The following is a 26,675-nucleotide window of genomic DNA, read 5'->3' on the forward strand; positions in this document are numbered from 1 at the left end:
CCTCACATATTTTTGTTTTGTGAAGGAAATAAAATTCTACATAAACCTCTTACCCCCTGTAATGTTTAATGGCAAAGACAGAACAGCTTCCAGTGAACCAATTCATGTGTATGGCCAACACAGCTGACCTGCTCTTCCTCCCTGCAGTTGCTCTGCGGAGTCGGGCCAGTGCTCCTGTCGACCTCACATGATCGGAAGGCAGTGTGACGGGGTGGAATCTGGGTACTACTTTACCACCTTGGATCACTACCTCTATGAAGCAGAGGAAGCCAGTTTGGGGCCTGTAAGTAGAGGGGTGCATGGCAGGTTAGCAAAGCAGCATTATAAGGGGGGTTATGGTGTAAACGTGCTCTGCATAGAGGCCATTGAAGATGCATTTTTGTAGCTTTTGTCAGCACAAAATATGGGTGTGGACATGCCTTATTGAAAACAGTCTAAATTTAAAGCTGAGTCAGTCTGTCATTCACAAATAAGACTTTGAAGCATTCACTAATAAGGCTTTTGGCTGGTGTGTTTAAAAAATTTGTCTTTGTAAGAAAGTCTTCCTCCGTTCTTCTCTCTTTGTATGCTCCAAAATTATATCTGACATCATATAGACTTAAAATGGATGTCTAGACTTCAGCTGAAATGGCTGAAGCAGTTGGAGTCTGGCTGGGCATTTTTATCCACATGACCTCTCCAAGCAGGTCTCTTGAGCTTCCTGCTAGCTTGGTAGGGTGAGGACAGCGAGACTTCTTCACCTGGCCTCTGGCTTCCAGGAAGGAGGAAGCAGAAGCTGCCAGATCTCTTGAAGCCTGGACTCAGAAGTCCCAGAATATCATTTCCTGACATCCTATTGGTCACACAGCCAACTAAGTCTCATAGAGGATAATGTAGTTTGTGTCTCTTGATGGTTAAAGCTGCTTACAGATAGAGGAATAAAAGAATTGATGGTGGCCACCTTTGGAGATGACCAACCACAGGTGTTATCTAACAACCTTGTGAACAGGACATCAGAAATGACTTAGTAATTAGCCAGTGCTCATCAGCATATCGAGTTTATTTCCTTGTACTTAGAGCCTGAAACTAACGCCAATGAGACAGAAATAACTCCATTAGACATTGGTCTGACTAGCCTTGTGGAGACTCCGAAGATGACTCCATCCCTCCTAGACTTGCTTGTCATTTTGAGTTCCATCCCCAATGTCCCAAGACTTCCAACCACAAAACTGAAAAGAAACCAATTACCTGCTTATATATCAAAAACTCTATACAACCTACTGGGAAATTTGTGTCTGAAGAACAGATACGAGAGTCATGGTTTTGAATTTTTGGGTGGCTTTGGATTTCTTTGGCTGTGAAGTGAAATTGAATTCCACTGCATATAGAGCATAGCACTGTTCCCCTTATTTCCCAGGGAGTCAGTGTGGTGGAACGGCAGTACATCCCAGACCGGATTCCATCCTGGACTGGAGCTGGCTTTGTCCGAGTGCCCGAGGGGGCTTATTTGGAGTTCTTCATTGACAACATACCATATTCCATGGAGTATGACATCCTAATTCGCTATGAGCCACAGGTGAGGAACCACCCCAGTGGACTGTGGCAGGGTGGGCGGAGGGGGGGGGGTGTTGGTGGAAAACAGAACTTTTAATGGGGACTTCAAGTTTCTGTGAAATCTGCGGTTGGTTTTGGTACAGATCAGACTCTGACTTTTTGCTAACCTCCTTCATAAAAGTTAAAATGTATATTTTTCTTTTAAAGTTTCTTTTTTTCTTTTAATGGTGATGGGGATCAAACCCAGGGCCTCACGCATGGTGGGCAAGCACCCTACCAGTGAATGATAGTGAATACCCTAAAATGTCTGTTTTTCTTGAATCCAGTTTCATTTAGTAAGGTGCTTAACCTGGCTGAATTGAGGAGTCCCTATAGGCCTGGCTGCCCAAAGGTAGACACATTTCCCTCACTATAGTAAAGGGCTGGAGGTGACAGTGTGACAACAGAGGTGAGAATGGGGCTAAAAGATGGAGGGAGTGACACCAATTGGGCTGAGCCAGAGGCTGCCAAACTGTGTCATAAAGAATTGGATCTAGCTGAGTGCAGTGGCACAGCCCTGTAATCCCAGCAGCTTGGGAGGCTGAGGCAGGAGGATCGTGAGTTCAAAGCCAGCCTCAGCAAAAGTGAGGCCCTAAGCAACTCAGTGACACCCTGTCTCTAAATGAAATACAAAATAGGGCTGAGGATGTAGCTCCATTGTCGAGTGCCCCCTGAGTTTAATCCCTAGTACCTCCCACCCCTGCAAAAAAAAGCTGAATCTAAGCCTTAATGTTTGGGTGGAATTTTTATAAACGAATACAAAGGAAGAAAGGAATATCATGAGTAAAGAAGAAAGATTTCTGGGAATTGTTCCTCTGGGTTAGATGGAGGATATGGCTGGAGATGCTGTTAGGAAGATGCCAGGATCAGTGAGGAAGGTGGGCTACATAGTCATAGAAAGCTTGAAGGATTTTGAGCAGGGGATCATCATCATTTGGGCTTGAAAGTAGGCCACAAGGGACACTGGGAAGAGGCAGGGAGGGCCTTTGAGAGGTGTTTCAGCATTTAGAGAAAAGGGATTGGGGCTGGAACTGGGGCAATAGCAGAGGAAATGGGAAAGAGGGAGGAAAAGCATCTGTGTTTTCCATTTAAACTTGGCAAATGATCAATTTGGAGAGAACAGACAGGCAGCCCTGGGCTAATGCAGATGGTCCTCTCTGTTTGTTTCATATTCTAGCTTCCCGATCACTGGGAAAAAGCTGTCATCACAGTGCAGCGACCTGGGAAGATTCCAACCAGCAGCCGATGTGGTAACACTGTTCCTGATGATGACAACCAGGTGGTGTCATTATCGCCAGGCTCAAGGTCAGTGTGACAGAGGTTTGCAGCTCCACAGAACTAACTAAAATTAACAACAACAACAACAACAAAATTTTTTTTTGTCTAGTCTGTTGTAAGTAGTAGTTACTGTTTCAGAGCCAGACATTGACTATGGACTTGCTTCCTTTGGAACTGTCACTATAGAGCTTTCATTTTTCATTCTAATTTTTATTTTTTGTTTTTTGGATATTTATGGGCTGTTTGTTGTCTTCTCTTGTCTGTGGGCAGATATGTTGTCCTTCCCCGCCCCGTGTGCTTTGAGAAGGGTATGAACTACACGGTGAGGCTGGAGCTGCCCCAGTACACTTCTTCCGATACTGACGTGGAGAGCCCCTACACACTCATTGACTCGGTAAGTGCCAGGTCGCCTTTGACACATACAGGAAAGCCTGGGCAGAAAGTACCCAACTGAGCCAGATGCCTTGGTGCACATCATTATCCCAGCTACTTAATAGAAGGAGGTAGGAGGATCTCAAGTTCAAGGCCAGTCTAGGCAACTTAGCAAGACCTTGTCTCAAAATGGAAAATAAAAAAGGCTTGGGATGTAGTGTTCATCTGAGTTCAATCCCCATTATCAAATACACAAAAAAAGAGCTCAAATGCCAGGTGCAGTGGCACACGCCTATAATCCCAGTAGCTCGGGAGGCTGAGGCAGGAGGATCACAAGTTCAAAGCCAGCATCAGCAACTTAGCAAACCTTAAGTAACTTAGAAAAATATAAAATATAAAACATATACATATAAATAAAATATAAAAGAAGGGGGCTGCAGTTGTAGCTCAGTGGTAGAGCAATTGCCTAGCATGTGTGAGACACTGGATTTGATCCTCAGCACCACATAAAAATAAAGTTTTTTTTTTTAAAAAGTGAACATTTAAAAATGTGTATATTGTACATAAGCACCCTGGGTTCAATCCCCAGTACCAAAATTTTTAAAAAGTGCCCAAATGCTTCCTGGAGGTGTTATGGGGGTAGCGCCCATGGAGGGGTAAAGCAGATTATTCTTTCTCCCTTCCACGTTCACCTTGCTTACAAAATTCTACCCAATGGAAAAGATCTACTTAAACTGCTTTTCTCCCAAAATAGGAAATGCCTTAAACAATAGCATTTCAAAAACAATCATGCTATGTAAAGTATATCTAAGCTTTTCCTGGCCAGAAGGTTCAAGAATAGGAAGGATTTCACTTAATGAGTCAGATTTTCTTCTGTTCAGGAAACAAAGAGGCCTTGGGGGTTTTTTCTGTTTACTTGCTTTAACTGACGATGTGGACACAGCCATCAGGATTTTTTGCTGTTTTCATTCCTTTGCAGCTTGTTCTCATGCCTTATTGTAAATCGCTGGACATTTTCACCACGGGAGGCTCAGGAGATGGGGTCACCAACAGTGTCTGGGACACCTTTCAGAGATACCGGTGTCTGGAGAACAGCAGAAGTGTTGTGAAGACACCAATGACTGATGTCTGCAGAAACATCATCTTTAGCATTTCTGCCCTGTTACATCAAATGGGCCTGGGTAGGTGTAGCCTGGCAGCTGAGGCAGGTGCTGCTTCCTGCCCTGAGTGTGCTTGGCATCAGAGGTGCACTGGAGTGCAGACCCAGTGGTTCCGTGTTTAAAAGAAGGAGATGGTGTCTGTATGAGGTTTTGTCTTCATTTTAAGTAATATTTTGGTAATCGAACTAGGTGTGGTTCTCCTGTAATCCCAGCAAGCCTGGAGGCTGCTGCAGGAGGATTGCAAGTTGAGACCTGGTTCACCAATTTAGCAAGACCCTGTTGGAAAAAATAAAAAAAGGGCTGGGGATATAGCTCAGTGGTAAAGTGCCCCTGGGCTCAACCCAAAATTAATAGATAACTGAGCACCATTAAAGATGGAATCAGTGTTTAAGAAATATATGAACAGCAGGTGACTAGGGAAAAATCCCTGAAGATATAGCATGTCCATAGGTAGAGAGGGGAATTGGGTGGAGTCAGAGGAGCATCAAATAACAGAAATTTGTTTTTCTGTGAAAGGTCAGAGAAAGGTCTAAGTCCTGTGATATTTGAGCTCTGAAGACCAGGCAAAAAGCCGGAATGACTGTCTGCCTAGAAAAACTGGTTTGATCTGTCCTCTCTGCCCTATTTCTTCTCTCCCACTTGGCGCAGGAATGATACAGTTTGAAATTGGGATTCTGAATAAGCCAGAGTAGTAAGAGCCAGGACCAGGGTGGGCCAGCAGAGAGGAGGTGGGCCAGCTCAGAGGCGGGTGTGAGGTGCTGCTGCTTATGTCATAGATTCTGGCCTGTCTCCACCCTGCAGCTTGCGAATGTGACCCTCAGGGCTCCTTGAGTTCTGTGTGTGACCCCAGCGGAGGCCAGTGCCAGTGTCGGCCAAACGTGGTTGGAAGAACCTGTGACAGGTGTGCGCCTGGAACCTTTGGCTTTGGCCCCAGCGGATGCAAACGTAGGTGTATGAGAAGCCCTGTTAGGTGTTCAGATGAGCAACACAGTGACTGGGTGGGGTAGGGGAGGTGTTTCATCCCTCCGGAAGGCAGTGCTGGAGCTGATCACATGAGCCCACGAACATTTGGATTTGGAGACAAGTTTGCTAATTTTTAAAAGGGTGCTCTGACACGTCTCTATGTTATTCAGTGAGTTTCTCAAGGCATTTCCTTGTTGGCCTCTTTCTGCAGCTTGTGACTGCCACCCTCAAGGATCCGTCAATGCCTTCTGCGATGCGATCACTGGCCAGTGCCACTGTTTCCACGGGGTGTATGCTCGGCAGTGTGACCAGTGTTTACCTGGGTACTGGGGCTTTCCAAGTTGCCAGCCCTGCCAGTGCAACGGGCATGCCGATGACTGTGACTCAGTGACCGGGGAGTGCTTGGGCTGCCAGGACTACACCACAGGCCACAACTGTGAGAGGTATGTGCACGCCGCCTCTTGTAAGACAAGAGTGATGTTGTCCTTGGCTGAGCAAATATTTTCTTAGACGAATCACAGACTTCATCTCTGCTGGGCTCCACGTGGCTCATTCATTTCTTACTACCTTGGTATTTCCTAGGAGCTCATTCATTTATGTAGCACAAATGTAGTTTATAACTTGTATGTGCCAGGCAGTGGCCTGTTGCTGGGGATGTGGCAGAGAACAAAACTACCATGAATCTGCCCTCATGGAGTCATTTTAGAGCTCACCAGTAGGTCTGTGAAGACATCATGTCTCTGTCTCAGCACATTCTGGCCTCAGATGGGAGTTGTGAAATGCTAGTGCCTAATTTGGGTCAAAGGAGAAACCAAATCCAAATGGAATTAGTCATTTTAAGTAGCTTTGTTTTTTCAAAACATTTTATGCAATCCCAGTTTCCAGGAGACATATAAAATGTGCACAAGCAGAACTGTTCTAGCAAGTGTTAATTGAGAAATTATTATGACTATAAAGCACTCGGAAGAGTAGACATAAAATGTACCTCCATTGACATTAACAATTTAGTTCAATAGATAAAAATAGTCTGTGAAAAATTACACACTGACTTATCATTTCATGACTAATTAAGAAATGCAGCCTTACTGTTAGAAACTGCTTTTGCAGGGAGAGGGGGGATTATAGTTTCCACCTTTCCATGTCCATAAATTTTCTTGTAATATCTGTCCATAAATATAGTCACTTGTAAGTCTTCAGCAGGTGTTTCATTTGGTGTTAGTTGCTTATCAGATGAAAAATGTTTAGTGAAAACTGAATATGTGGTTAACTTAAGTCATTTAAAAACATTCATGAAGCAAACACATGACTCTTGGCCTGATGCTAAAGTGGTATTTAAGAATTTGAATCAAAGTCATCACAAAATTGTGCTGTAAAAAGAACACAAGGGAAGAGTTACACAGGGATGAAAGTAGGAAATTAATATATCACTGTCATCTTTTGTTTTCTGCCCTAGATTTTTCTTTGTTGATTGTTCAGAGGGAGATGGAGAATTAGTATGAGAAAGAGATAGATGAAAAAATAAGATTAACCAGAAGAGAGGAGAGTAGGGAACAAAGGTGGCTTACCCACAGTGCTGATTCAAAATGAGACACACGGGAATGTTCAAAGAGCATCGGCTGAGAATAGACTGGTTGATATTTGCAACTATCTTTGGGATTTTATTGGTAAAGGGTTTTTTGTTTGTTTTGTTTTTAATTAAAAAAAAAAAGAATAGGAAGTGATGTGGGAGAAAAGATTTTTAACCCTGGGTTTGGAGGACAACCCTTTTTTAACAGTATTTGGAGTTCTGCCTTCTAGTTTGAGCCATTTTTCATCCTTCTTTTCCTTATTCCCAGATGATCAAAATTTCAATCCCACAAATTTAAAACTGTATGCTAGATTTGTTCTTGAGGGAGGAAATAAAGGGCAGGGCAGGAAATGTACGTTCTATTTGTCATGACGTCTTATGTTTTATTTTACTTAGAAAAGTCCCAGAAATTTCCTCAGATACCATTGTACAAAATTGCTTCATCACTATGAATTTCCCAGCACCTAGCACATAATTAAGAAATATGTCCATGTATTATTTCTGTATCTAATAAAATATATGATTAATTTTCTCAGAACAGGAAATTAATTCTCTCTTTCCCCCCCACTTTAAAAATATGTTACCTCTACCTCCAAAAAAGCATGAAAAATAGGCAGGGGTTGTGGCTCAGTCCTTAGTAGAGCACTTGCCTGGCATACATGAGGCCCTGGTTTTTATCCCCAGCACCCTAAAACAAAACAGAGAAAACACACTGAATTGGAAATCATGGTCCGCCTCTGCTTCTAACTTGCTTTATAACTTTGGGTGAGTTCAAGTATTCAGTTTCCTATAAGTATAACTAGGATGGATGGATTTATCTTGAAGATATTTGCATGACACAGTAAAAGAATCTCTTGCTGAAAGTCAGCAATTGAAATAATAGCTCATTATCTAACAAGGTATATAAGCTTGGCAAATCATCCGGGCTCCATTGACCCCTGTTCTATAAGTTGAGAGGATTGGACCTGCTAAATTTGGGAGTTAATAAATGGCCTCCCTCATTGCTGACCAAGTTTGCCACCAGGTGAGACATGGATTCCAAAGTCACATAGTTGCAGAGCATCCCTGTCTACTTTCTTACTGGTAAAAACTGGATCGGACGCGTGGTTGCTAACATTTCATTTCTCCCCAACATGATGCACAAACCATGTCCACAAAGACTGACTCCTTAGGGAAAAGAGGGAGCAGAACCCAACACTTGGGGCAGGCAGGTAGCTTATGGGACAAATAAGTGTACGTGGGGAATCCTTTATCTGAGGAGCTGTGAGCAGGTGGCCATGTGAGATGACGGTATCATCCTAATGATAGTAGTCCTCCAACTGTGATGCCCACATCAGTAGCATCAGCACCACCTGGGACCTATTGAGTCAGAAGCTTGAGGAGAGGAGCCGAGCTATGTTTTAACAGGTCCTCCATGGGACCCCAATTGGGGTAAAAGTTTGAAAAACCACTGCTTCTGTGGAAAGTTCTCCATGTGGAAACATGGGGAATGGGGGAAGATGTCCCCAAGCAGAACACAGTTTCTAAGACTTTTCTTGGAACAGGTTTCTTAAAACTGGATTATGGCTCACTCTCTCTCGTGACTGCTGCAGGTGCTTGGCTGGTTACTATGGCGACCCCATCATTGGGTCAGGAGATCACTGCCGCCCTTGCCCTTGCCCAGATGGTCCTGGCAGTGGACGCCAGTTTGCCAGGAGCTGTTACCAAGATCCTGTGACTCTACAGCTTGCCTGTGTTTGTGATCCTGGGTACATTGGTAAGTCATGTACCAACTTTAGGAGGTAAAGAGGGAGGAAAGGGTAGTCTTTGAGATCATTGTTGAGGAGAAGGAGATGAAGGGTGAGTTAGTTAAGGTCACTTTTACAATCCTTAAGTAAAAGTTAAGGGAATTGGAAAGATCCTTCTATTTTCATACTTGGCATGTGGGTAGAGTTAATTCTTGAGTCTCTAAGATAATAATGTTATCAACTGCACATGGGAAACTCTTCCCCTGGAAAGCTGTGAGCAAGTGGCTATATAGGTGAGGATATCAAGTTTATCCAAATCTACACAAAACCCTGTGAAACCTTTTTCTGTTCTTAAACAGTAGGAAGATTAGTTTCTGTTTCTCTCTTCCCTTGTCTGACTCCTAGCCAAACTGTCTCAAAGCAGTGAGGTGGCCAAATGGTGGCAGAAGGATGAAAAAGAATATCATCTAGGAAACTGGCAGATAGCCGTGTTGGTCAGAGCTGAACATTTTCCTCACTGATTTATTATTAAAATCGCATTGTCTGTTCATACTTAGTGAATTTAGCTGGTCATGAGCATCAGCTCCTTCTTATTTCATGATCAAAACCTCTGCTTCAATACTAGCTCTGCTTTTGTGTGGTTCACATAAGCCTGAAATTCAAGGATTTCTTAAGAAAATTGGTCATCATCAAGAATCCCATTTTTCAGGTTGTTTCAGAAAGTGCAGTGGTTTTTCAGTTTATATAATTCTTGGGGTAGGAGTTTAATATCGAGTTACCCTTTATAGTGTCCATCTCTGTCTAGCTCCTGGCCCGCTCCACCCCTGTATAATGAGAAGCTAAAGTCCCACGTGCTAAGAGTCTTACAACTGTCTTGCCCTGCTGTTGCCTCCAAGGCCACAGAATACTTCCCTCCCCCTCACAGCTAAGAAGCCTGATGGAGTGGTCTCAGGCTCTGTCAATAGCACAGTGAAGACGAAGCATCCAGATTAGCTCTCTAGGCACAGGAATATCAGCGGACTGTGATCTGGCTTTTTAGTCAAGCTGATCGTCTTGTATTTTTGTTTCTGTTTTTGTTTGTTTGTTTTTGCTCACTAGGCTCCAGATGTGAGGACTGTGCCTCAGGATACTTTGGCAATCCCTCCAATGTTGGGGGGTCCTGTCAGCCTTGCCAGTGTCACCACAACATTGACACAACAGACCCAGAAGCTTGTGACAAGGAGACTGGAAGGTGTCTCAAGTGCCTGTACCATACGGAAGGGGACCATTGCCAGTTCTGCCGATTTGGGTACTATGGTGATGCCCTCCGGCAGGACTGTAGAAGTAAGATTTACATTTTCTTTGCCCTTGGTTGAAATGATTGTCACCTTTCTCTTAATCATCAGGTGGTTGTTTGTATCATCAGTTCAGAAAGGTTATATTTTCAGTTTTAATTAAAAAGATGAGACTGAGCCGGGTGCAGTGGCACACACCTGTAATCCCAGTGACTCGAGAGGCTGAGGCAGGAGGATCGCAAGTTCAAAGCCAGCCTCAGAAATGGCAAGGTGCTGAGCAATTCAGTGAGGCCTCATCTCTAAATAAAATATACAATAGGGCTGCTAGGGATGTGGTTCAGTGGTTGAGTGCCCCTGAGTTAAATCCCTAAAACAAGGATGAGACCGAATTGGTTTTTAGCATTCCAGCATTTTCTGGCAAGTTGTGGAGTCTCAAGATATGGCTCAATGTCAGGGAGAGAAAACCAAAATGGAAAACTGGCTGTGACCATGATAAATGACACACAAGGAGTGTGTGGATGTCGTCTTCTACCTAGGAACTTGCTGACCAAATGGGACTTGGGAGATTCTAAATACCACTGTAGGCCACACCTTTTCCAGAGTCATTGATGAGCAGAGCCCTACAGCTTAGTGAAAAGGAGTAACATTTCTAAAATCTTTCACATTTTTTTTCTCTCTTATCAAGAGATCAGTTAGAGCCTTCTCTACTGCTCAAAGCCCCCAGGCCACTGTTGGTCTATAGAAACCTGTGTGGAATGTGGGGACCAGCAGGACCAGATTCCTTCAAGCCTTACTAGTTTAAAGGGCTTCTTTCTACCCTGTTCTTTCTGACATGTTCATTACTGCATTTTCTTGCCAAGAATTTGAAATTTTTGGATATCTCTATTCCCGCAGGCATATATCTTTTTAAATTTCCAATTAAATCTTCAATTTTAAAATGTTTCACCAGCAGCTTATTAGATCTGTATATCTGGAAAATACTCCTAGGCAAAATCTGTCATTGTGCATTGTGCAAATATGTCATTTGCCTGAGAAATGTCAGAATGATGTAGTATATCATAACAACTTCCAAAGAGCAGTAATTTTAGATTTTTTCTGTTCCTTCTTGCCTGTCAAGATTGAGATCTGGAGAGGGAAAACCTTAGCTGATGAGCTGTATCCAGCTTCTGCATACCTGTGTGTGTGTGAGTGTAACTACAGGTAAAGCTGATCATGCTGTTCTTTTTCAGAGTGTGTCTGCAATTACCTGGGCACCGTGCAGGAGCACTGTAATGGGTCTGACTGTCAGTGTGACAAAGCCACTGGTCAATGCTTGTGTCTTCCTAATGTGATCGGGCAGAACTGTGACCGCTGTGCGCCCAATACCTGGCAGCTGGCCAGTGGGACTGGGTGTGACCCATGTGACTGTAATTCTGCACATTCCTTCGGACCATCTTGTAATGAGGTAAGGGGCTGTGGCAGAGGAGTGAGGATTGGATGAGCCTAGGTGACAACTAGACCACTAGGTGGCTTTGCCCCAGTTATTGAAAGGCCAATACAGAAGCTGGCAGGCACTGCATGAGCTGGCTATCAGCCCTTACTTGTCCCCCTTCTTGGCTAAGGTGACTAATTCTGCAGCGTCCTCATCTGATGCATCCATAGCATTTCATTTTAGTGCCCCACTGCAGATGTAGACTCACCTGAGTGGGCCAGAATGGGCCCCTTCCTTGTCTGGCCCCCAAATCAGACTTTTTTTTCTTACTCAGTTTCAAAGGAACCGAATAGCCATACCCAGCACTGTAAAGAGTGTTATTGTTTACTCACACAGGCTGAGTGACATGCTGCTAAGTCATGTGAGTCAGATAGCCTAAGATTAATGTTGATCTGTGAGGACAAACAGGAAAGGAGCTGATGACTGGAGGCTGAGGCAGAAGGATCACAAGTTTGAGGACAGCCTCAGCAACTTAGCAAAACCTTTCAGAAAAAAAATGAAAAAAAAAAAAGAATGAGGAAAGGTGTAAATCAATTGTATCATGCTGTGGCCCTGCTTAAACACTGTTGCAGGAGAGCAGATAAAAAGTGCTGGTACCAAAGCTGGAGGAACAAGCCTCTCCTCAGTCAGCATGTGCAGGCCTTCTCGGGCAGACAGCTCAGTCCATTCCTACCTGGCAACTAGGGGTGAAGAGTGACAATTAGCTTCTGCCCTGAAGCCACTTGAACCATGATCTATGTTCTGGACGCAGTTCACAGGGCAGTGCCAGTGCATGCCGGGATTTGGAGGCCGTACCTGCAGCGAGTGTCAGGAGCTCTTCTGGGGAGATCCCGACGTGGAATGCCGAGGTGAGGTGCAGTATTCTACTGTTAACGTTGATGGTAATAGTAGGAGCAGGCTCTATAAGCATTGATAGTAACATTTTAATAAACCGTTTCAACTCTTTGCTATTCTTCTGTTTCTAATTTTTCTTCCCTTTTTAAAATTTATAATTAGATATTTTCTATAGTTTGTGTGCTCTTTGGCATATTTCTTTGTTGTACACACCATGTAGTAAGTTCCCTGTTGGACTCTAAATTTTAAAAATGATCTTTTTCTCTTTTGGATAACCTCATCTTTTTTGGATGAGAACAAGAAATAACAGATCCTGAGTGAGCAACTCTTAAAATATCTCCTTTTAAAAGGCCAGAAATTTAGGAACTATGTTCCTTAACTGCAGGAAAACTTCAAACAGTGGACAACACCAAAGCAAATTCATATGATTTGTTCTTAAGCTGAGACTTAGCTAGAAGGATTTGTGAGGACATCTTTGATTAAGGTTTGTTTCACAGAGTGGGTGATGTTTGTTGTGTCAATAAACAAATACTCTTTCATTCATCACTGTCAGTCCAGATGTTGGTTCTAATGAGCTCAGACTTTCTCACTTCTGTTAGAAGATATTGACAGTCAGTGGACCAGTTGCTCAAAGATATCTCTAGAAATTAAACCCCGGTTTCTGCAGGGCCCTGGTCACTATCTGTTGAATTCCTCAATCTTATAGTGCCCCAAGGGCTTGATTCTTTTCCACAGAATGGCTCTGTCTTTGCTTAGACCCTGATTCTATCAGCCTGTGTCATTGGCAAAACACCCTTGACTGCCAAAGCTCTCTGACCTTTTGCTCTATTGGCATGAAAAGCCTTATACTCAAGAGCTGAGTCAATCAGAGAATTGTTCATGGAGTAGTCAGAACTTTACCCCTTACCCTTTTATCTTTTCTTTAAACTTTTGCCTCTAATTCTGTCAGAGAAATTGTGGCTTATGGACCCCCACATCAGCTTGTTTGGGTCAAAATTTAAATTGTGTTTTAGAAACTTCGTGAAGAATGAGATTCGTAGCATTGGAGTTCACCAACTTCTTTGTTCATTTTATCTAGAAGAAAAGTCAGCTTATTACATAGGAAACTGATAAGCAGGAAAAACAAACACGTAATACACAACCCAAACCAAGTTTTCTGCAAGGAAAAGTGGTTCATTTAAGACATGTATATGCCTTTCAGCGTCTCCCTTGGGTATTTCCTTTTTAAGGTGATCAGACTTTAGTTAAGGAAGAAACCACAAACATCATCTAGCTTTAGGACTTTCCTGTTGCGCAGTGGTATCCCAGCAGCTCGGGGCAACAGGGAGCCAGGCAGGTGGAGAATCCCATAGCCCAGAGCTTGAGTCCTGGAGCCAGGCTGCCTGGGTTCAGGTCAAACACTCCTTCTGTGTTAGGAGAACACCAAGCCCCTGCTCATCTCTGCCACCCAGCACATTCCTCCCTTTACTCGGTTTGCCATGAATATTTCTAATCTTCTTTCTATGATTTTACATTTATAATTTTTAAAATAAAGCATGCAGAATTTGCTTTCTAAACTCAACCTCAGTTCTTTGCATTTTCATTACCCTTTTATTATAATTTGAGTCTTCCCATTCATTCAGCCTATCCCTATTATAGTTTAGATGTGAGGTGTCTCCCAGAAGCTCCGGTGTGAGATAATTCAAGAAAGTTCAGAGGTGAAATGATTGGGTTATGAGATCCTTAGCCTAATCAGTACTTTAATCCACTTGATTAACTGGGTGTAACTATAGGCTGGTAGGGTGTGGCTGGAGGAGTCTTTGGGGTGTCTACTTTGTCCCTGGTTAGCTGAGCTTAGTCTCTTCTCTACTTCCTGAGCTGCTTTTCTCTACCACACTTCCACCATGATGTTCTACCTGAACCCAGACTCGGAGCAGTAGAATCGACCAGATCTGGATTGAGACCTCTGAAATCATGAGCTCCAAATAAACTTTTCCTTTCTAATTGTTCTTATTAGGTTTTTGGTAATAGCAATAAAAAAAAGCTGAGTAAAAACCCCAACCAGTAAAAAGTTGGTTGCAAGACATTTGGAGAAAGTACACAGATTCAAGGGAAAATACCCTAGAGGTATTGGCAGGTTCTAGATATAGGAGTTCCATTCTCTCCTTACTTTCTTATTAAATCATGACACTTTTCCAATCTCATCTTCAGGATTTTTTTCTAAATGGGAACCAGAAAGCCCCTTTTCCCAAAGTGTTAAAATCTAAGTGTAAAATACCTAACCTCATTGCTAGCTTGGGCAATTCAGGGTTATAAGATGTTGTCGTATCTTTTTGCGTGTTTAGACCCACGATGTCCTTTGTGTCCACATTGACTGGGCTGGGGTGAGACATTTGGAAATTTTGGGGAAGGGGAGCATTTGGGTTATCACTATGATGGGGCGGTTGCCATAGGTGTTTGGTGTTCAGAAGCCAAGAATGACAAAAGTCCCACAGTGCTTAAGGCAGGCTCTCGGGTCCCAAATGCCTTTGATATCCTGCAGAGGAGACTCAAAACCTAGAAAGCATCTAGAGAGAGTGAGAATTGAATTCATAATGGGTGATTCATTGCCAACCACAGGGCCTGTGCACACTGGAAGGAAATGGGAGCTAGACCCAATATGGTACAGTGATCACAGGGCCAGTAAGAAGCAGACTGGGCTCAGGGTTTTCTTTGCAGTGCTATGCATTGGAAACGGGAGTAACAGAACTCAAGGAACTGGGTCCAAAGATCAACAAAGAAGAAGTGTTATCTAAAATTAGATGGGACCATGGGGAAAGAACATACTCTTTTCTTGAATTATGTAATTAATTGCCAAATATGTTTTCAGTTGAAATGGTTTGTTGGAGGGCACAAATTTAGACTTTCTGGTGCCATCTTGCAAACAATAAGCTTATAGAAAGACTTAGGTCATAGCTAAGTATTCTCCTTATGGAAAAAAAATGTAGTTATGTAAAAGACAAATGAGTTGAGCCTCCAACATAAAAATTGTTGAATGTTCCTATTGTCCCAGCAAGTTGGGGCTCTTGGCTGATGGTGCCAAGTCTGAACAAGCCCACCACTGTGCTGGGATGGAGAGAAAATCTCATCCACCCACTGCAGAACATGCTAGGGGAAAGTTCAGCCTGGAGCTCTGCATTGTGCCCCTCAGAAGCTAAAGGGTCACATAAGGAATCGTTCTGTTGATTCATAGATTGCAAAGGGAGGGTACGGTTTCCAGGCCATTGGGCCTTTGGCTCTTAGAAAAGGTCAGTGTCTCTAAACCCAGAGGAAGGAAGGCAACTGTGGGGCACAGGTGAGAGGCCCTTGGCAGTGGCCATTTTTTCCCATCATGTTTGTTTCTTATTTCACATTTCTCCAGTAGAAAAATGGTGCATTCCTTTGCCCACACAGTCATCTTCAGAATGCCTGAATTCTTTTCTCAGGTTAGAATTTCTTCTACAATCACCCCTGCCCCCCCCCCCTTTTTTTTAATTTCCATTGTGCTTCAGAAAATCGGACTTTGAGTCTTTGGAGAACTACAGATTCTGTTGATAGGTGAGTGAAGACACGTCTTATCTAATCCTTATAACAGAATGTGGGTCCCTGGAAGTGGGGAGCTAGACTAAAAAGTGGGCAGCTAGACTAAAAAGTGGGCAGACTGTAGGCAGGGACCTCACACAGGCCACTGCCCACACTGGGAACAGAAGCTTGGAGGCTGCGTGTTTGTATCTTTTCTGTGGCTGCTTGTGCTGCAGTGCCAGAGTTGAATAGTCATGACGGACAGAATGGCCAGCAAAACCTCAAATGGTCACTCAATGAATCTTTATGTAAAAAGTTTGCAACTCCTGGACTAGTCAGGCAGCCAGTTTCTGTAGGTGAAATCATAGTCATCCTCCCACTTTCATTCCAAAATTGAAGTTATAGTACGGAGGCCAAAAAAGGGAAGGGGTAGGAACAATCGCCAGAAAATAGAAAACCACATATAAGATATACAAAGTATTCAAGTGTTTCTTTTAGTGAAATGGAAATGTCCAGGTAAAACATCAGGTAACCTTTTAGTCTTGCTGTAAATCCTAGAGACCCACTTTACTTAAAAAGCAAAGCTGGTGGCAGCAGATAATCTGTCATCTGATACTTCAGATGTAGCACTTTCTCTGTCCCAAGGCAAATTTAAGTGTCCAACAGAAAGGTGGATAATGAGCCCAGCATTGACTGATAGATGCACAGTGGTGAGTGGACAGGTCTCTCGCCTCAACAGGAGGTGCTTGCAGGCTATTTGGGGAAATGGAGCACAGAAAGCAGGAAAAGGGTAGAACAAATCTTTTCAGTTGTCAGGGCAAGATCAGTGGGAACTGACGTCATTTAGAAAAGGTCTCAAGGAAAAAGTTACCTTTATTGGGCATTTACAGAGAATCTGCTCAATGTTGAGCATTTTCACACATGCGATATCAGTCTTCATTTTATCCTTGCAGCCACCTTTGGGGGTAAGTCTAACCTCCCTGTCATAGTTGTTTACTAATCTCAGACTCGGGCTTGACTGAAGACGTTCCTCAGTGAGGGCAGGGCAGGGCTCTGAGGCCATGCCTGTGCACCCAATCCTGCTCTTTCCACTGGCTTAGTGGCTCCTTGTTGGTAGCTGGTATTTAGAAATTACTGTCCTAGCTGAAGGACGATAAGGACGTTGTGTAGTGACAAAGCCATAGGAAGTACCTATAGGAAAAAGAGTTAGCTGGAGTCTTGGAAGATTTGGTTTCACAATTGTGAAAAGCCTCTGATGACAGTCCCTGAGGGTAGACTTTGCTCAATGGTGAAATCAGGTCTGGAGGAGCAGAGGGAAGGGTATGAGGAAAGCAGGTTTCCATTTCAACACCGACTTGCACATGTTTTCCGCCGGGCCTCAACATCTTCTAAATTGGTACAATAGTCTTCATGTACCTACCTCTTAGGAATTGTTTTAAATAAGAAAACTTAAATACAACAGACACTAGTATGGCATTATGTAAAAAAGTGGATGTGTAACCGATGTGATTCTGCAATATGTATATGGGGTAAAAATGGGAGTTCATAACCCACTTGAATCAAAGTGTGAAATATGATATATCAAGAACTATGTAATGTTTTGAACAACCAACAATAAAAATTAAAAAAAAAAGAAAACTTAGTAAACACAGAGGATACCTCCTGACCACAGAACAGAGAATTTATTCGTAGATGAAAATGGAATTCTTGGGGCTTGTTAATTCTTGGGGCTGGGGCTATAGCTCAGCGGTAGAGCGCTCGCCTAGCACGTGCAAGGCCCTGGGTTCGATCCTCAGCACCGCATAGAAATAAATAAATAAAAAATAAAAGCATTGTGTCCAACTAAACCTAAAAAAAATAAAAAATAATAATAATTTTCTCATTTTTGAAATGCTATTCTTGATCTTCATGATTTGTTCATGTTAAAGATTAAGCAATAACTTTTTCTGTATATACTCTCTTTCCACGAGAAAGTTCTTGGTTCTCTGCCAAATAATATCACTTCCTAAAGCAGCGCTGTGCTCCAGGCACACCTTTTCTCATAGAAAGCTGCTGGAGCGCATCAGCCACAGCTTGCACAGTTGGTTTATCACTGTTTAGATCCTGGTGGGTGTGAGAGATGACCTTTGAATTTCCTTCATAACGTTAGCATCTATGAAGTTTTAAATTGTCAGGTGTGACCCAACCTTTCTGCTCCAGCCATGTGAGTATCATTAAAACATCTGGGGTGGGCGGAAGGTCTTTTGACAAGGTCACACATGTGGGTCATCTGGTGCTCATCTCCTATGGGGACTCCAAGAGAAGCCATTTTGGAAATTCAAGAAGCCAGGAAGGAGGCACATATTCACAGGAGTATAACCATTTTCCAGCTTCAGTTTGAAATTAAAACCTGATGTATTCTAAAACAGTTGTTTTTTGTATTCTTTGAGAGTACAGGACTGACTTTTTCAGTGATGATCAGCTCCTCGGTTGGAGGAAAGGAATGTTGGTCTGTTTGGCTAGGTTGTCTTTTGTAGAGATTTGAAGCCCCGTGGAACCCAAATTGTATCCCCATGACCAGATAAGGAGGGAAGCTTTATCAGTCTTTTGAGCCTACAGTGTCAGCCCAGTGTTTTTTCCCTCAAAGATGCTTATGACAGAATGAGAGCAAGATAGGCCCTTAGCAATGCAATAGGTGAAAAAATTCCTATTAGAAAAATGTAAAATAAATTCAACATAGGCCTGCATCCATTGCCCAAGTCGTGAACCCAGTAAAGTCCTATGCAAGATTGAACTAACATGTACCTTTGCATGAGCTGTGGGGAAAAAATAATTTTCTGAGCAAACTAAAGCCTGTGTAGCATATGCCTCAGTTGCCTAGGGAAGGAGTGGGGTAAGAGGGCTCTGGTAAGTGGGGCCATTCATAGAGATACTTCTGGGGCTTATGGGACAGAAGTGAAGTGGATTTGTTTATCATGGGTGGCATTGCTTATCCCTCTATCACATAGGCCCTTATACTTGTGTATAAATCCACATTGTGAACTGATAAACTGATAAAGTCATGGTTGTGCCTCCACCCTTAAGAATGTGTTCTCTCTCTCTCTCTCAAACATGCAAGGTAGAAACAGCTGCAAAAATGACAAGGTCAATACTTAAAGTCAGGTCTAGTGATACTCAAAAGCAGCATCTCCTGGGACCTTGGAGAATATTAAGTTGTTGGGCCCCACACAGGCCTTCTGAATCAGAGCATGGCGTGAGGGAGCAGGAAGCCATCTGTTTCATGATCCCTCCAAGTGATTTTGGTGTAAGCTACACAGGTAACCAAGTTTTCTCAAAGACAACTGGATTTACCAAAATGATATGGAAACTCATTCTTAAAATTTAAATATCATAAGCCTTTCAGGTGTAGCATTATCTAAGTTCCCCCTGTTCTCTTCATCTAAGAAATTGAAAGTAGTGCCTTTCTCATTGTTTTTCTGAGATGTCAGGAGGTATTTCACTAAAAAACAATCAATCCAATGAGTGAGTTTGAGATACAGCTGGGTAAAAAATATAAAAACAGGTGTTTTTTGTTTGTTTGTTTTTCCTGCAGAACTCCTCTGGATCTTTAATTTACTGAATTTTTTTTGTTGTGTATCAGTGTGAAATATGTTCTTAATCTTCAAGAGGAGGATATAGAATCTTCCCTATGGGCCTTGACCATGGAACTCTTTTTTTCAAGGAACATACAGAATAAAGGGTATAGGAATCACAATTAAAATTATCCATAACTAGCTTAAGCTACTTCCTGATTCAGTATGAGTACCTTCCAAAATTAGGAAAGAATGAACCATGCCTAAGGTGTTTGAAAAAAAAAAATGTTGAAAAAAGAAAACCAAGTTTTAATTTTGAAACCCCAAAGTTTAATTTTGAAAACCTAAGGCACCAAGAAAAGTATATTTTGTAATCATGAAAGTTAAGGACTGGAGTAGTCTAACATTCAAATTACTGGTAAATAAGCCTATGACCATGACTACTTTTTTTTTTAATCCAGTGGAAATGTAATCAGGGAACATTGGGCAGGAGACCATTAGACACAGAAAGTGATACTAAAAACTAACATTTTTTTGAGTGCTTTCTATAGACAAGATGCTCTTCTAAGCACTTTAGAATTAAGTTAGTTTTATCCTAAAAGCAATCATATAAGGTAGGTAAAATCATTAGCCCCTTTTACAGATGTGAAAGCCATGACTCAGTTTCCTAATTACCCAGGATTCCATAAGAGTTGTGTTTTTTTTTAAATTTTTTATTTTGTTTTGTTTTGTACTAGGGATTGAGCCCTGGGGTGCTTTGCCACTGAACTACGTACCCAGTCCTTTTTATTTTGAGACAGAGTCTCACTAAGTTGCTAAGGCTGGCATCAAACTTGCAATCCTCCTGCCTCAGCCTCCCAAGTTGCTGGGATAACAGCCTGTGCCACTGCACCTGGTTCCCAGCTTTCATTCTTCATCATGGTGCTGGACTTGTTGCTCAAGAATTTGGTGTGTAGTTGGCAAAGACAATATAAGATAAACTAGCAACACAAGGCAGGATGTTGTGAGATGGGGATCAGGCAAATGGTATGAGAAGATGGAGGCATTGCAGGCCCCTCTCAGGAATGTCAATATAACTGTTCCTGCAAGATGTTCCAGTAGAGAGTCTGGAAGAGGCAAATTGCAGCTGTTACCCAAGAAGACTTCATAAAAGTATCTTGAAGATATGAATCTGTTGAGCTTTGCCACATTGCCAGCAGTTTTAGGAGGGTTATTTTCTTTTGAAGAGTTATGTAAATGAGGTGAGGGCCTCATTTGGCAAATACTGTTCAATTCCAAGTGCAAGTTAACTCTGCTCAATACTGAAAATAGGAAAATGGTTGAAGACACGCCCTGCCTTTGGAGATCATAGTCTGGTTTTAGGGAAACAAAAGTATATTTATTTTACTTATTCACACCTTTTTCTAGAATGGATTTAAGACCATTGTGTAGTATGGGCCTTTATTTAGTCAAACACTATACAAATACTGGAAGTGTCAAGTATTGATAGAAAAATAAGAAGATAGAAAAATAATTTGGTCACCTGAGATTTGGAACTCTAAGGCAGGGTCCAGTCACATTGGGATTGTAGTAAACAAAATCAATCACTGTTGTTGCCCAGGAACACTAATTTTTACCCTGTACCAGGCATGATTTTACCTCCTGCCATCTGGCTCTGCATAAGATGCCAACCATATCAGGCCCTTGGATCATTTTATGTGTCTCTGCTTGTAGCGTTAGGATAGTTATCACAGTGGCAGATACTCTCGAATGAGATTATATGTAGTTGAAAGCCTTTAAACGAGATACTTTGGATTCCTGAGACTTCTTCCAGATTTGGTTTTCTTTTGATCAAGTTTACTGCATTTTACCAAGTAGTCACTGCTCTGAGTGATGCACCATCTGCCAAATGACTCACATCAGAATGTAACCTGAATTGTCTGTGCTCACATGGTCTGAGGGAAGTCATAGTTGGAGGCAGAGGTGGGACGGAGGTCAAGAGCACAGGCTCTGGAGTTAGGATGGTGAATCAGATTCCTGACTTGGCTTTTTCTGCATGAGACTGTTTCTCTATACCTCAGTTTTCCTATCTGTGAAGAAGTGATTGTTATTACACCTGTCCCATATAGTTGCCATGAAGGTTACATGAAATGAGGCATGTAAAACATTTCTAAAGGGGCTGGGGCTGGGGCTCAGTGGCAGAGCACTTGCCTAGCATGTGTGAGGCACTGGGTTCGATTCTTAGCACCACATATAAATAAATGAACAAAATAAAGGTCCATCAACATCTAAAAAAAAAAATTTTTTTTCTAAAATTCCAGGCACATAGTTGAAGTGTTCAATAAATGTTAGCTGCTAATTTTTAAATTGTTTATACCGTGAAGAAGGGTCTACAAGGGTTAAGGTCATATGTGCTAGAGGAAGCCTTTGCAGTCTCTACATGAGCAGTTGGTAAACTGTCATTGACAGTTGACACCTTCCCATTTTAACAGTGACTGAGGATTCTAAATGCCAAATCTGGTTTCTGCAACTTGTGATTCAGTAGATCACCTACCATTGCTGTTTCCTTTCTAGCCTGTGACTGTGACCCCAGGGGCATTGAGACACCACAGTGTGACCAGTCCACAGGCCAGTGTGTGTGTGTGGAGGGTGTCGAGGGTCCACGCTGTGACAAGTGTACACGCGGGTACTCAGGAGTCTTCCCCGACTGCATACCCTGCCACCAGTGCTTTGCTCTCTGGGACGTGATCATCTCTGAGCTGACCAACAGGACCCACAAGTTCCTGGAGAAAGCCAAAGCCTTGAAGATCAGTGGTGTAATTGGACCTTACAGGGAGACTGTGGACTCAGTGGAGAAGAAAATCAACGAGATAAAAGACATCCTGGCCCAGAGCCCAGCAGCAGAGCCACTGAAAAACATCGGGAATCTCTTTGAGGAAGCAGAGTAAGTAGTTAATGAGCTAAAGTAACAACTTGCTGTGTTTTTTCAACTTTTACACAGCAGAGCCTTCCTGGTGTGATGCTTCTGTTAGGTCTGTTGGTCCTGCTAGTGAAAATAGGCTCTGGGCCATCATTTCCCAGCAGTCTTGACTGTGAACACTTGGGTGAGTGAGTGTGGGTTCATCACTTTTGACCAAGACTCTGGAGGCTGCTGTTTAGAATAAGTGCATGTTTTATTCTTTGCAAATAATTCTCAAAGGCAGTGGAGTGGAAGGAACACTGGATTTTAGACAGAAGATCCATAACTAAGCCTTGGCTTTGCCATGTGCTAGGCCTATGAACTTGGATAATATTTCCTTCCTGAGCCTCTTTTCTCTCCTGTGGAGGAAGGGGAAGGTAATATTTGCCTTTACTCTACATTGTAAAAATGATAATTTTGAAAGTAAAAAAGTTACATTGTAAATTTAAATTGTCATTAGTTACATTATATTGCTACCATTAGGGAAATTCTACCACCACAAATAAGACTCCTTGTTCTCAAGTTTATTTTACTGCTTAGCCATTGATCCACTAGGCCAGTGCTTCACTCATCAAATTATAAGAACTTCTTCACTATGAAAAATCCTCCTCCAGCCTACCTCTCTGATTGGACAGTGTTTGTTTTTGCCAATTAAAGCAGATAATTGAGCTGAGATGCCAAACTTCTTAGGCATCATTTTTCCACCCTTTCTCCTAGCCTCATTTTTTCCTGTCCTCAAACATTCTAATTGCCAATGATAGTTGCCAAAAAGGACCCCAGGAAACAGTACAGTAAGACTTAGGAGCAGAAGGACAAAATAGAAAGGGATACTAATGTTTGTTTCCCAGATGCTATGGGTTTTTGCTGCAATTCACTATCTAGGCAAGAACAAGAGGATTGTTTTACAGCTAAGTCCTGTCCATTAAGGAGGTGATTTTACATGATGACAGAAGTTCAGTAACTTTTTTTTTTTTTTTGGTATGGTGACACTTAAATCAGCATATCTAAGGCAACATAGGAGAAGCAATAAGAGAACTAACTACTGACATCATTAGCTCAAGTGCCTTATCCTTCTAGATTTAATGTTAACTGATCCCTTGACTTTTTAAAGCCTTAGATTTTCTGCCCAAGACCATGTAGTTGACCAGGGAGTTAAGAAATGTCTGATGTGGAGTAATAATGCATTTAATGAGGCATTTTACCTCATTAAGAAACTTAGCCTCCTCGTGTGCAGCGATCACAAGTTTTGGTAGGCCATTTTCTGAGTGCAGGCCCATTTAGGGAGATAGTCTTGGCCTGGGTTTCATGCCCCTATTTGAGAACCAAAAAATCCAGTGTCCTTGGAGAGCCTGCCAGGAGATTACATTCCAGAAAAGCTGTGTTTCTAACCCCACTACTCTGAGGTAGACTGTAAACTAGTTTCATAAATTTTTTTAACATTATCCAAGAATGTACTATTTTATGATATGAAGTTATCTTTCATTAAAAAAAATTCAATATTACAGGGTTGGGGGTATAGTTTAGTGGTAGAGCATTCATCTAGCTTGTATGAGGCCCTGGGTTCAGTCCCCAGCATCACACACACACACACACACACACACACACATATACACAAATTAGTTTTGATTTTTTATTGTAATTATTTTTGAGACCTGAGAAGAAATGAAAGTCTTTTTTGAACCAACAAATTGACAGGGAAAAGTTGAAAAAATAAACTATTATCCACAGGAAAAAAAGTCATTGGGTTTATAAAATATAATTAATCTACAAATAGAAGGAACCTGTTAAGTGTTATTCTTTTAAGTTAGGTCATTCATGGTATTATTTGAGGTTTAAACATAATTTTTACCCAGCTTGTTTTTCTTTTAAGAGACAGGGTCTCACTATGTTGTCCATGCTGGCACTGATTTCCCAGACTTGAGATCTTCCTGCTTTGGCCTGAGTAGCTGACCTATATGTGCATGCCACCATGCCTCAGTCATTTTCCCAGTTTTTTGTACTATTATATTCCTGAGAAGACAGTTATATTCAATTAGATAAACCAGTAATTCCCAGAAATAAGTCTTCTCAAATATTACTTTGCCTCTCCCCCAGCCCCCTCAGACACATACACACACACACACACACACACACCCCACATACTGCATGTACAACTTTGGAGACATAAAGATGTATCACAAAATGCAGTTTGGTCTGGATTACAAAGAAATATGTGAAAGCTACATGTTTCTTTCTCAGTAGATGATCACCTTTTTTCTTATGAAAAATGGAAGGGCAGTTTGGTGTAAGGAGACGCCTTTGATGCAACCTTGCCTGAAGAAGGCATATATGAAAAGCTGGTTTGGATGGTTCCTGTTGTCTTCATGGTGGGCTGTAGAGTTTCCTCTCTGCATGTTCCATCTTGCAGGAGATCCTTGAGATTCATAGAACATTTTTGGAAGGTGGCTGGAAGGCATAATTCTACACTAAAATCATTTTTCAGTCTGTGCAGTTATGTGGGCCTCAAGTTGCTTACACATGGAGCTGAGACCCGCACTGACCTGTGTTGTTTTACAGCAGGGACTTGGAACCCATCCACAGCCGCCCACACCAGCTGGGTGTTCATCTGGGCTTTCTTCAAAGTCTTTGAAGAAAGAAAACTCCTTAGATATAGTAGAATCTCTTCTAAGAGTAAAATCAGTACTTAGAGATGGAATTGTTACAAATTACTAAATTGGTTTTGAAGTCACAGAGAGTAACAGATACAGCTGGGCACAATGTGGCATCCCTATAATCTCAGCAGCTCAGGAGGCTGAGGCAGAAGAACTGCAAATTCAAGACCAACCCAGGCAATTTAGATTCTGTCTCCGAATTTTTCTAAAAATAGCTGGGGATGAAGCTCAGTGATAGAGCGACTCTGGGTTCAATCCCAGTCCCTGGAGAGAGGGGGAAATAGTAGATACAGTATTAGAAAATGTAAAAGTGAGACTTTACGATTCTCCTTTGATTTATTTTAAATAGGTAACCTCATTTTTCTTTTTTATAGGAAACTAACCAAAGATGTTACAGAAAAGATGGCTCAAGTAGAAGTAAAATTATCTAACACAGCTTCACAAAGCAACAGCACAGCCAAAGAACTGGATTCCCTACAGGCAGAAGCCGAGAGCCTCGACAATACTGTGAAAGAACTTGCTGAACAACTGGAATTTATCAAAAACTCAGATATTAGGGGTGAGCACATTTTTGTGCAAATTCTCAATCCTAGATAATACATTTCACCATCACCTCACATTTTAAATAATACTGAGAAAAAACTGTTTTCTAATAGTTCCTAAACTTTTCTCATGGAGCTTGTGGCACAAATGGGGATACTAAAGTCTCTATTTTACAAAGATGGGACTTGGGGCACAGAAAGACTGAGACATAGCAAAAGCTCCGCAGAGTGAGTGGCAACAGTTGTTACATGGGTTCCACTTCCTAATTTTTCCAGTTAATGATTTAATCCTTTGGCCTTTCTTGGAAAGAAGCTCTTCTGAATAGCAAATACAATAAGTTGGTAATTCTGCAAATCCTTTCACATTTGAGAATATTGCTTGGTCCCGGAAGTCATTTTTCTGAATCCTTCATTTATTGGTATTACAGACCACATAGTACCTCCCCCAAAAGCAAAAGAATGTAGAAATAGTAATCACACTATTTATCCTATTTTATGCACAACTGTTTTTTTCTTGTTTAACTAGGTCCCTAAAGTTAAAACACATTATGCTGTTGGGTACATGATACTGGTCATTTGAGTGGACCTGAATAGTAAAGAAAGAAAAGGAAAAAGCATCTGAACATATAATCTACAGACTTCCCAGCATCAACAATTTAGAAAGAACTAGATGTTTGCCTATGAATAGAAACAACATATATATGTGATTAATTTCTCATCTCTCACCTTAATGTTTGGCATCCTTCAGAGCTCAACTAGGTGCTAATGGGACAGACTAGGTTCACTGGTCATGAGAGGAAAGCTCTACTTCATAAAGATTTTTTTTTCTGAATTCTAAAACCTTACAGTAAGTTTAGGGCATCAAATATGGATGTTGCTTGGCGAGGAAATCGGGTACAATGAGATTAATTGTGGGCGATTTCATTTCCTGCCCCAGGTGCCTTGGATAGTATTACCAAGTATTTCCAGACCTCTCTTGATGCAGAAGAGAGGGTGAATGCCTCCACCACAGATCCCAATAGCACTGTGGAACAGTCCGCTCTCACCCGGGACAAAGTAGAAGACCTGATGTTGGAGAGAGAATCCCAGTTCAGGGAAAAACAAGAAGAACAGGCTCGCCTTCTGGATGAACTGGCAGGCAAACTACAAAGTCTAGACCTTTCAGCTGCTGCTAAAATGGTAAGGTTTGGGGTTTGGCCCCCGCTTCTGCCGTATGCTAGGAGAAAACACTGTAAGAGTGAAAACTCCCAGGCTTA

At 42.0% G+C, this 26,675-nt stretch overlaps 1 protein-coding gene across 1 annotated transcript in view; it reads left to right on the forward strand.

Annotated features, from left to right (window-relative positions):
* Positions 1–26,675, forward strand: part of Lamb1 (laminin subunit beta 1) — a 70,052-nt gene that overhangs the window by 31,326 nt on the left and 12,051 nt on the right. Inside the window, exons 13-26 of the mRNA XM_077795962.1 lie at positions 148–283; positions 1,397–1,555; positions 2,750–2,877; positions 3,121–3,244; positions 4,202–4,403; positions 5,184–5,327; positions 5,557–5,788; positions 8,505–8,668; positions 9,738–9,962; positions 11,143–11,357; positions 12,136–12,232; positions 21,842–22,211; positions 25,252–25,436; positions 26,357–26,598. Of these exons, the coding sequence (XP_077652088.1) occupies positions 148–283; positions 1,397–1,555; positions 2,750–2,877; positions 3,121–3,244; positions 4,202–4,403; positions 5,184–5,327; positions 5,557–5,788; positions 8,505–8,668; positions 9,738–9,962; positions 11,143–11,357; positions 12,136–12,232; positions 21,842–22,211; positions 25,252–25,436; positions 26,357–26,598 (2,623 nt within the window). The remainder of the gene's footprint in view (positions 1–147; positions 284–1,396; positions 1,556–2,749; positions 2,878–3,120; positions 3,245–4,201; positions 4,404–5,183; positions 5,328–5,556; positions 5,789–8,504; positions 8,669–9,737; positions 9,963–11,142; positions 11,358–12,135; positions 12,233–21,841; positions 22,212–25,251; positions 25,437–26,356; positions 26,599–26,675) is intronic.

This window comes from Urocitellus parryii, chromosome 3 (assembly GCF_045843805.1).
Source record: "Urocitellus parryii isolate mUroPar1 chromosome 3, mUroPar1.hap1, whole genome shotgun sequence".
Classification (NCBI taxonomy): Eukaryota; Metazoa; Chordata; class Mammalia; order Rodentia; family Sciuridae; genus Urocitellus; species Urocitellus parryii.